This window comes from Gigantopelta aegis, chromosome 15 (assembly GCF_016097555.1).
Source record: "Gigantopelta aegis isolate Gae_Host chromosome 15, Gae_host_genome, whole genome shotgun sequence".
In the NCBI taxonomy this organism is placed as follows: domain Eukaryota; kingdom Metazoa; phylum Mollusca; class Gastropoda; order Neomphalida; family Peltospiridae; genus Gigantopelta; species Gigantopelta aegis.
The window spans coordinates 43,374,400-43,386,847 of record NC_054713.1 but is presented as its reverse complement, the minus strand read 5'-3'; the positions used below and the strand labels follow the sequence as shown (position 1 = coordinate 43,386,847).

Sequence of the window (12,448 nt, the reverse complement as noted above, 5' to 3'; positions counted from 1 at the left end):
GACAGTGGGTTAGTTGTTAGTTGGTTAGTGGTTAGTGAGAAAGAAGAGAGTGTAATGGCCTAACACCTACCCATTGAGCCCTTAAGAACTCGCTTTGCGTGGGAGCCAGTACTGGGCTGCGAACCCTGAACCTACCAGCCTTATATCCGATGGCTTTACCACGACACCACCGAGGCTGGTTCTAAATTGCAAAACACTGTCCTCTGAGACTTAAAGGAAAGATGAATGTAACAATAACATCGCAGTAATTACACATGATCATCCTTTACATCAGGCAACAAAACCATGAATTAAAGGAAATCTCCTGTTGCTATAGTAATCCAACCCAGCAGAAAGGCTCGGTAAGATATAATGATGAAAGCTGTCGGTAGTCATCAAGAGGTAAAATTAACTTAAATACTTTGTATCAGGACATAATTCCATTGGAAATAATTAGATTGAAAGAAAGGAAGGCATGTTAGATAAAACTTAAATACTTTGTATCAGGACATGATTCCGTTGTGAATAATTAGATTGAAAGAAAGGAATGTTAGTAAAATTAACTTAAATACTTTGCATCAGGACATGATTCCGTTGGGAATAATTAGATTGAAACAAAGGAATGTTGGTAAAATTAACTTAAATACTTTGTATCAGGACATGATTCTGTTGGGAATAATTAGATTGAAAGAAAGGAATATAAGTAAAATTAACTTAAATACTTTGTATCAGGACATGATTCCGCTGGGAATAATTAGATTGAAAGAAAGGTATATATAAGTAAAATTAACTGAAATACTTTGTATCACATGATTCTATCTTAATATTAATAATAATTGACTGAATGAAAGGAGGGAATGTTAGATAAAATTACTCATGGCTTCTGTATGTAAATTTATATTTGATAACTTCATACTGCAGGCTTCTATTCCAGACAAAATTACTCATGGCTTCTATTCCAGACAAAATTACTCATGGCTTCTGGATGTGAATTTATATTTGATAACTTCATACTGCAGGCTTCTATTCCAGACAAAATTACTCATGGCTTCTATTCCAGACAAACTTACTCATGGCTTCTGGATGTGAATTTATATTTGATAACTTCATACTGCAGGCTTCTATTCCAGACAAAATTACTCATGGCTTCTGTATGTGAATTTATATTTGATAACTTCATACTGCAGGCTTCTATTCCAGACAAAATTACTCATGGCTTCTGGACGTGAATTTATATTTGATAACTTCATACTGCAGGCTTCTATTCCAGACAAAATTACTCATGGCTTCTGTATGTGAATTTATATTTGATAACTTCATACTGCAGGCTTCTATTCCAGACAAAGTTACTCATGGCTTCTGGATGTGAGGGGCGGGATGTAGCCCAGTGGTAAAGCGCTTGCTCGATGCGTGGTTGGTTTGGGATCGATCCCCGTCAGTGGGTCATTGTGTTATTTCTTGCTCCAACCAGTGCTCCACGACTGGTATATTAAAGGCCATGGTATGTACTACCCTGTCTGTGGGATGGTGCATATAAAAGATCCCTTGCTGCTAATCAAAAAGAGTAGCTCATGAAGTGGCGACAGTGAGTTTCCTCTCTCAATATCTGTGTGGTCCTTAACCATATGTCTGACGCCATATAACCGTAAATAAAATGTATTGAGTGTGTCGTTAAATAAAACATTTCCTTCCTTCTTTCCTTCCGTACAGGTGAAAACAATATGAAAGAAAGGAAGGAAATGTTTTATTTAACGACGCACTCAACACATTTTATTTATGGTTATATGGCGTCAGACATATGATTAAGGACCACACAGATTTTGAGAGGAAACCCGCTGTTGCCACTACATGGGCTACTCTTTCCGATTAGCAGCAAGAGATCTTTTATTTGCGCTTCCCACAGGCAGGATAGCACAGACCATGGCCTTTGTTGAACCAGTTATGGATCACTGGTCGGTGCAAGTGGTTTACACCTACCCATTGAGCCTTGCGGAGCACTCACTCAGGGTTTGGAGTTGGTATCTGGATTAAAAATCCCATGCCTTGACTGGGATCCAAACCCAGTACCTACCAGCCTGTAGACCGATGGCCTAAGCACGAAAACAATACGATTACTGTGTTACCTGTAGAATATTCCTAGAAGAATTGCGATCGTCTCCGCTGACCCACGCATTAAACAGTGGATTTATATCCAGCAGGTGAATCTGCTGTAGAGTTTCCTCGAAGTCCCAGTCCGTGATATTCCACACCCCCGACGTGTTCGACAGGCTCCATCCCCCGATGTCCGTCAGGATTTGGAGGAGGGGCTTACTGCCCACCTTCTCAATAGTTTTATTCTTGTCGATGCAGGAGTCGTAGTAACGCTTGCTCTTACGTTCGGCCTCGCAGCGGAAAGACGATTCAGGTCCTTCTGTGAATATAAGACAGAGGATATGGAATACATTTAGAGTAAACATGTACATAGAATACGCATGTGGTTATATATCAAAGTTATTACACATGAGTGTGAGATGATATGACATGGTCCAACAAATTTTCGTTTCTTGTTTAAGTTCAAGGGCCATCAAAGTGAAACCTGATATGTAAAGGTACATGATACGGCTATACACAAAATGTTCAGCTCCATATGTTGAAAAGTACATGTGAGACAAATGGACAGACAGACAGATGGACGGAAACGAAGCCTATAGTCCGTTCCAGTTGGACCGGTTGGAGACTTATAAGTTTTCTCTAAGTATTATTCAAAATTGTCTATGTCCCACCACAAACCTCACTCCCCCACCTTCCCCCTTCTTGTTTTGGGTATATAGTCTGTTTGTGCGTGTTTGAACTTTATAACCAATGGTGTTCTTCGTAACATCGTTATATAAATTAACCAATGGTGTTCTTCGTAACATCGTTATATAAACTAACCAATGGTGTTCTTCGTAACATCACTATATAAACTAACCAATGGTGTTCTTCGTAACATCACTATATAAACTAACCAATGGTGTTCTTCGTAACATCACTATATAAACTAACCAATGGTGTTCTTCATAACATCACTATATAAACTAACCAATAGTGTTCTTCATAACATCGTTATATACTAACCAATAGTGTTCTTCATAACATCACTATATAAACTAACCAATGGTGTTCTTCATAACATCGCTATATAAACTAACCAATAGTGTTCTTCATAACATCGTTATATAAACTAACCAATGGTGTTCTTCATAACATCGTTATATAAACTAACCAATGGTGTTCTTCATAACATCGTTATATAAACTAACCAATGGTGTTCTTCATAACATCGTTATATAAACTAACCAATGGTGTTCTTCATAACATCACTATATAAACTAACCAATGGTGTTCTTCATAACATCACTATATAAACTAACCAATAGTGTTCTTCATAACATCGTTATATAAACTAACCAATGGTGTTCTTCATAACATCACTATATAAACTAACCAATAGTGTTCTTCATAACATCACTATATAAACTAACCAATGGTGTTCTTCATAACATCACTATATAAACTAACCAATGGTGTTCTTCATAACATCACTATATAAACTAACCAATGGTGTTCTTCATAACATCACTATATAAACTAACCAATGGTGTTCTTCATAACATCACTATATAAACTAACCAATGGTGTTCTTCATAACATCGTTATATAAACTAACCAATGGTGTTCTTCATAACATCACTATATAAACTAACCAATGGTGTTCTTCATAACATCACTATATAAACTAACCAATGGTGTTCTTCATAACATCACTATATAAACTAACCAATGGTGTTCTTCATAACATCACTATATAAACTAACCAATGGTGTTCTTCATAACATCACTATATAAACTAACCAATGGTGTTCTTCATAACATCACTATATAAACTAACCAATGGTGTTCTTCATAACATCGTTATATAAACTAACCAATGGTGTTCTTCATAACATCGTTATATAAACTAACCAATGGTGTTCTTCATAACATCACTATATAAACTAACCAATGGTGTTCTTCATAACATCACTATATAAACTAACCAATGGTGTTCTTCATAACATCACTATATAAACTAACCAATGGTGTTCTTCATAACATCACTATATAAACTAACCAATGGTGTTCTTCATAACATCACTATATAAACTAACCAATGGTGTTCTTCATAACATCGTTATATAAACTAACCAATGGTGTTCTTCATAACATCACTATATAAACTAACCAATGGTGTTCTTCATAACATCACTATATAAACTAACCAATGGTGTTCTTCATAACATCACTATATAAACTAACCAATGGTGTTCTTCATAACATCACTATATAAACTAACCAATGGTGTTCTTCATAACATCACTATATAAACTAACCAATGGTGTTCTTCATAACATCACTATATAAACTAACCAATGGTGTTCTTTATAACATCATTATATAAACTAACCAATGGTGTTCTTCATAACATTATTATATAAACTAACCAATAGTGTTCTTCATAACATTATTATAACATCATTATAAACTAACCAATGGTGTTCTTCATAACATTGATTGAAACATATTTTATTGCTTTTTAAAGAACAAATGGATTAGGCACAAATTATACAACTTACTAGGCCTTCTCCATAATACATACATATTACGACAGTAATATATTTTTATTTCTTCATAACATCATATTATAAACTAACCAGTGGTGTTCTTGCCAACATCATTACGTAAACTAACCAATGGTGTTCTTGCCAACATCATTACGTAAACTAACCAATGGTGTTCTTGCCAACATCATTACGTAAACTAACCAATGGTGTTCTTGCCAACATCATTATGTAAACTAACCAGTGGTGTTCTTGCCAACATCATTACGTAAACTAACCAATGGTGTTCTTGCCAACATCATTACGTAAACTAACCAATGGTGTTCTTGATAACATCATTACGTAAACTAACCAATGGTGTTCTTGATAACATCATTAAGTAAACTAACCAATGGTGTTCTTCATAACATCATTATACAACCTAACCAATGGTGTTCTTCAAAACATCATTATTTAAACTAACCAATGGTGTTCTTCGTAACATCATTACACAAACTAACCAATGGTGTTCTTCATAACATCATTATAAACTAACCAATGGTGTTCTTCATAACATCATTATATTATAAACTAACCAATGGAGTTCTTCATAACAAGTTGGTTCTGCTGCCACAGGACGCTGAAGGTGCCCCACCGCGAGTGTCCGGAGGGGATGGGGTGGGTCTTGATCCACCCCCCGCATGCGTATGTGAAGAAGTCCTGGCACGGGTCTGCGGTCGAGTCCATGGCGCTCAGGATGGCACTGGAGATTGTGATGCATTCCGGGGTGAGGCAGTAATCTGGGGAGAAAAATACAAAATACAAAAACAACTTTTAAAGGTTTTAGAATGTCAAAAGTGACATCATTAGAGCACACTGATTAGTCAGTCATTGGTTATGGATATAATTCTGATAGTCTTCAGTTAAAAGTTTGTTTTGTTTAAAGACACTACTAGAGCACACTGATTTATTAATTGTTGGTTATTGGATGCCAAACATTTAATAATTCTAACACGTAAGTCTAAGTGGATCTTTTATATGCACTTTTCCAGACAGGATGGTATGTCATGTCATGTCATAGGGTTTTACGTGCACATTCAGAACAAGCTGTTGTAGTGCACGCCTGTCATGGGCACAAGAGCCAGCCTTGGCCGGCTCCTCCGTCTATGACAGGAAAGGTGGGGGGAGGGGAGAGGAGGGACCGCTTGCACTGGCAGGCGCAAGGGAGCACCAGCAGCCTGATCAAATCGGTAGCAGGCGGGTGGGGGGGGGGGGGGGTGGGTGGTGGTGCTATGGAATTTGAATGGAGCAGTTAAATGCCAAAGAGAAAAGGGTGCGCAATTTTGATTGAGGGAATTTGGCGCAATTTTGAACGGTCGGTCGAAAGGTAAATGGCCGAGCTAATATAGGTTTTGATATTAGTGAATCGAGAGTAGCTCGTTAATTTTAGACCTTTACGATGCTGTGGTGTCTCCCTAGGTTGACCATAGGGCCCTTATAAAGGGCCTGACTGCTTCTGGTCGAGGTATCACCAAGTACCAAATTATTACCAGCAGCAAGTATTGGGGGTTTGGGTGGGGGAGGCCGATATTCTTTTGTTCAGCTTCCCCCGGGTGCATTGCAATTGTGTACTCAGAACGGTATTCTTTTGTTCGGTTCCTTATTAGAGTACGTGCTGGACCATTAAATGGGGGCGGGTGCATTGTTATCATTAGTCAATGCACCCTGTGTACTGATGCAGTGAGCGTGTAGTCTGTGTGTGAATCCTAGTTTTGTGTTACGGTTGTACCTATTGTCTTAAGTCCCTATTCTAGTGAGTTCAACAGTCATTCATGACCACCCATCCCCCTCCGTCCTTCTATAGCATTGAATACAATGACGGAGGGGCAGTTAAACTAGCCTAGCTATGTAATTTGAAGGGTTAAACCCTTATAGTGTAGGTATTGGTTTAAAAGCCTAGTGCTTGGCATACTTAACTTTATTACCAATGCAATAAAACGAAACTAACAGTGGCAAGTAGCAATTGTATACATATAAGCACCGATCTAGGTACTTAGTTTGAAGAATTTTGATTCCCGCCCCCTAAATATAGGATTTTAGTAGGCTTACTTGGTTTGTCTTCAGGCTATCTGGATAGTTGGGTATCGATTTTCCTGCATGTCTTTGCTTTTGGAACCCTAGCTGACTTACCTTAGTTAGCTAGGATGGAATGCATCAGTAATAAATTAAAAAACAACAAAAAAAACATGGTGCGGGTGCAAAGACAAATTCGTGCAGTTTATTTACAGTTAGGTGTAGTGGGGTTCTTGATCCCTGATTGGCTGGATTGGACCAATGAGAGTGCTGCAAAAAAATATGGTACATGCCATTTCTTTTTTATAGCAGTTGTGGAGCACTAGCTGGAACACGAAATAGCTAAAACTCAAAGGGCCCCATAACAGATGTCAATCCTAGACTGTTCACACATCAGTAGAGTGCTAACCACTGGGATATATATATATATATATATATATATATATATATATATATATATATATATATATATATATATATATATATATATATATATATATATATATATATATACATACATATATATATATATATATGCCCCTAAGAAAATTAAAGAAATGTGGCTAGGGATTTTTGAAGCAATCTTAGCACTATGAAATCATAAAATGCGATTCAATGATCATTACTTCTCAGCCGCACGTGCATTTTAAAAAATATGAAAAATGCATTTTGTGATATTAGAAACACCAGGATGACCAGAAACACTTCTGTTGTATGGAAATGGATAATCTAAATAATAAAATATAAGCAATGTTTGATTTCAGTGATCATAAATGGCTCTAATAGTGAAAAATATGCCTTAGTGTTTAAAGACTAGGGTATGTCCCTTTAACTGTACTGAGATGTAGCATATTACGGTTGGTCGCGATCAAGTGAGTGCTTTACCACTGGGCACACCAATATACGTCCCACCCAATAATATCAATACATGCAATTATTTTGTAAAATTAAAATAAAGTTTGCCAATTGTTTTTACACTTTGCAGTTGGTGAATTTGGCACATTGTAGAGGTATTACCACTGTACTGTCTTATTCAAAGGCCGTGGTATGTGCTATCCTGTTTATGAGATGGTGATATAAAAGATCCCTTGCTGCTAATCGAAAAGAATAGCTCATGAAGTGGTGACAGAATGGGTTTCCTCCCTAAATATCTGTGTGGTCCTTAACCATATGTCCGACGCCATATAACCGTAACTAAAATGTGTTGAGTGCGTCGTTAAATAAAACAGTTCCTTCCTATTCAAAGGATGGATTGAAAGAGCTCGCCGTATGATGCACAGTCAAGGATCGATCCCCATAATTGACATAGCCCATTGGTAAAGAGCTCGCCGTATGATGCACAGTCAAGGATCGATCCCCATAATTGACATAGCCCATTGGTAAAGAGCTCGCCGTATGATGCACAGTCAAGGATCGATCCCCATAATTGACATAGCCCATTGGTAAAGAGCTCGCCGTATGATGCACAGTCAAGGATCGATCCCCATAATTGACATAGCCCATTGGTAAAGAGCTCGCCGTATGATGCACAGTCAAGGATCGATCCCCATAATTGACATAGCCCATTGGTAAAGAGCTCGCCGTATGATGCACAGTCAAGGATCGATCCCCATAATTGACATAGCCCATTGGTAAAGAGCTCGCCGTATGATGCACAGTCAAGGATCGATCCCCATAATTGACATAGCCCATTGGTAAAGAGCTCGCCGTATGATGCACAGTCAAGGATCGATCCCCATAATTGACATAGCCCATTGGTAAAGAGCTCGCCGTATGATGCACAGTCAAGGATCGATCCCCATAATTGACATAGCCCATTGGTAAAGAGCTCGCCGTATGATGCACAGTCAAGGATCGATCCCCATAATTGACATAGCCCATTGGTAAAGAGCTCGCCGTATGATGCACAGTCAAGGATCGATCCCCATAATTGACATAGCCCATTGGTAAAGAGCTCGCCGTATGATGCACAGTCAAGGATCGATCCCCATAATTGACATAGCCCATTGGTAAAGAGCTCGCCGTATGATGCACAGTCAAGGATCGATCCCCATAATTGACATAGCCCATTGGTAAAGAGCTCGCCGTATGATGCACAGTCAAGGATCGATCCCCATAATTGACATAGCCCATTGGTAAAGAGCTCGCCGTATGATGCACAGTCAAGGATCGATCCCCATAATTGACATAGCCCATTGGTAAAGAGCTCGCCTAATGCATGCACAGTCAAGGATCGATCCCCATAATTGACATAGCCCATTGGTAAAGAGCTCGCCGTATGATGCACAGTCAAGGATCGATCCCCATAATTGACATAGCCCATTGGTAAAGAGCTCGCCGTATGATGCACAGTCAAGGATCGATCCCCATAATTGACATAGCCCATTGGTAAAGAGCTCGCCGTATGATGCACAGTCAAGGATCGATCCCCATAATTGACATAGCCCATTGGTAAAGAGCTCGCCGTATGATGCACAGTCAAGGATCGATCCCCATAATTGACATAGCCCATTGGTAAAGAGCTCGCCGTATGATGCACAGTCAAGGATCGATCCCCATAATTGACATAGCCCATTGGTAAAGAGCTCGCCGTATGATGCACAGTCAAGGATCGATCCCCATAATTGACATAGCCCATTGGTAAAGAGCTCGCCGTATGATGCACAGTCAAGGATCGATCCCCATAATTGACATAGCCCATTGGTAAAGAGCTCGCCGTATGATGCACAGTCAAGGATCGATCCCCATAATTGACATAGCCCATTGGTAAAGAGCTCGCCGTATGATGCACAGTCAAGGATCGATCCCCATAATTGACATAGCCCATTGGTAAAGAGCTCGCCGTATGATGCACAGTCAAGGATCGATCCCCATAATTGACATAGCCCATTGGTAAAGAGCTCGCCGTATGATGCACAGTCAAGGATCGATCCCCATAATTGACATAGCCCATTGGTAAAGAGCTCGCCGTATGATGCACAGTCAAGGATCGATCCCCATAATTGACATAGCCCATTGGTAAAGAGCTCGCCGTATGATGCACAGTCAAGGATCGATCCCCATAATTGACATAGCCCATTGGTAAAGAGCTCGCCGTATGATGCACAGTCAAGGATCGATCCCCATAATTGACATAGCCCATTGGTAAAGAGCTCGCCGTATGATGCACAGTCAAGGATCGATCCCCATAATTGACATAGCCCATTGGTAAAGAGCTCGCCGTATGATGCACAGTCAAGGATCGATCCCCATAATTGACATAGCCCATTGGTAAAGAGCTCGCCGTATGATGCACAGTCAAGGATCGATCCCCATAATTGACATAGCCCATTGGTAAAGAGCTCGCCGTATGATGCACAGTCAAGGATCGATCCCCATAATTGACATAGCCCATTGGTAAAGAGCTCGCCGTATGATGCACAGTCAAGGATCGATCCCCATAATTGACATAGCCCATTGGTAAAGAGCTCGCCGTATGATGCACAGTCAAGGATCGATCCCCATAATTGACATAGCCCATTGGTAAAGAGCTCGCCGTATGATGCACAGTCAAGGATCGATCCCCATAATTGACATAGCCCATTGGTAAAGAGCTCGCCGTATGATGCACAGTCAAGGATCGATCCCCATAATTGACATAGCCCATTGGTAAAGAGCTCGCCGTATGATGCACAGTCAAGGATCGATCCCCATAATTGACATAGCCCATTGGTAAAGAGCTCGCCGTATGATGCACAGTCAAGGATCGATCCCCATAATTGACATAGCCCATTGGTAAAGAGCTCGCCGTATGATGCACAGTCAATGATCGATCCCCATAATAGACATAGCCCATTGGTAAAGAGCTCGCCGTATGATGCACAGTCAAGGATCGATCCCCATAATTGACATAGCCCATTGGTAAAGAGCTCGCCGTATGATGCACAGTCAAGGATCGATCCCCATAATTGACATAGCCCATTGGTAAAGAGCTCGCCGTATGATGCACAGTCAAGGATCGATCCCCATAATTGACATAGCCCATTGGTAAAGAGCTCGCCGTATGATGCACAGTCAAGGATCGATCCCCATAATTGACATAGCCCATTGGTAAAGAGCTCGCCGTATGATGCACAGTCAAGGATCGATCCCCATAATTGACATAGCCCATTGGTAAAGAGCTCGCCTAATGCATGCACAGTCAATGATCGATCCCCATAATTGACATAGCCCATTGGTAAAGAGCTCGCCGTATGATGCACAGTCAAGGATCGATCCCCATAATTGACATAGCCCATTGGTAAAGAGCTCGCCGTATGATGCACAGTCAAGGATCGATCCCCATAATTGACATAGCCCATTGGTAAAGAGCTCGCCGTATGATGCACAGTCAAGGATCGATCCCCATAATTGACATAGCCCATTGGTAAAGAGCTCGCCGTATGATGCACAGTCAAGGATCGATCCCCATAATTGACATAGCCCATTGGTAAAGAGCTCGCCGTATGATGCACAGTCAAGGATCGATCCCCATAATTGACATAGCCCATTGGTAAAGAGCTCGCCGTATGATGCACAGTCAAGGATCGATCCCCATAATTGACATAGTCCATTGGTAAAGAGCTCGCCTAATGCATGCACAGTCAAGGATGGATTGACATAGCCCATTGGTAAAGAGCTTGCCTAATGCATGCACAGTCAAGGATGGATTGACATAGCCCATTGGTAAAGAGCTCGCCTAATGCATGCACAGTCAAGGATGGATCCCCATAATTGACATAGCCCATTGGTAAAGAGCTCACCTAATGCATGCACAGTCAAGGATCGATCCCCATAATTGACATAGCCCATTGGTAAAGAGCTCGCCTAATGCATGCACAGTCAAGGATCGATCCCTATAATTGACATAGCCCATTGGTAAAGAGCTCGCCTAATGCATGCACAGTCAAGGATGGACTGACATAGCCCATTGGTAAAGAGCTCGCCTAATGCATGCACAGTCAAGGATGGACTGACATAGCCCATTGGTAAAGAGCTCGCCTAATGCATGCACAGTCAAGGATGGATTGACATAGCCCATTGGTAAAGAGCTCGCCTAATGCATGCACAGTCAAGGATGGATTGACATAGCCCATTGGTAAAGAGCTCGCCTAATGCATGCACAGTCAAGGATCGATCCCCATAATTGGTGTAACAAGGAAGAAAGGGAGGAAATAGTTTATTTAACAACACATGGTTAAGGACCACACAGATATTGAGGGAGGAAACCCGCTGTCACCACTTCATGGGCTACTCTTTTTGATTAACAGCAAGGGATCTTTTATATGCACCATCCCACAGACAGGATAGCACATACCACAGCCGTTGATGTACCAGTCATGGTGTACTGGCTGGAGCGAGTGGTGTAACAAAGGCTGTGGTATGCACTATCCTGTCTGATGCTGCAAATAAAAGATCCCTTGCTGTAATTGGAAAGAGTAGCCCATAGCACGACGGCAGTGGGTTTCCTCTCTCAATATTTGTGTGGTCCTTAACCATATAACCACAATTAAATCTGTTGTGCATCGTTAAGTAATTAAATTTCCATTACGTTCCTTACAATTTAACGTCATTCCATTGGTCCAGTCATAGCAATGTGAGTTTGTTTATTTTTTGATGAGCATAACAATAACGTTGTCAGGGAACGTCATATCTGATGACATCATTTTATACTGGTAGTTTGTCTCACTGAGCGTTATTGTTTAAGAACCAAAAAGAAAAATTAATTAAAAATAACTTTTAGTGTCATTGTTAGTATATGTTTCCAAGTAAGTATTCTT

The 12,448-nt window shown here is 40.4% G+C and overlaps 1 protein-coding gene across 5 annotated transcripts in view; it reads right to left on the bottom strand.

Annotated features, from left to right (window-relative positions):
• The window catches only part of LOC121390751 (endothelin-converting enzyme homolog), a 117,898-nt gene that overhangs the window by 49,908 nt on the left and 55,542 nt on the right, over positions 1-12,448 (bottom strand). For 4 of the 5 annotated variants that reach the window (XM_041522657.1, XM_041522654.1, XM_041522658.1 and 1 more), the window contains exons 3-4: positions 5,174-5,377; positions 2,103-2,389 (exon numbers count right to left, since the gene is read on the bottom strand). In XM_041522657.1, the coding sequence (XP_041378591.1) occupies positions 2,103-2,389; positions 5,174-5,377 (491 nt within the window). The remainder of the gene's footprint in view (positions 1-2,102; positions 2,390-5,173; positions 5,378-12,448) is intronic. The other variant, XM_041522655.1, reaches the window with a different exon arrangement.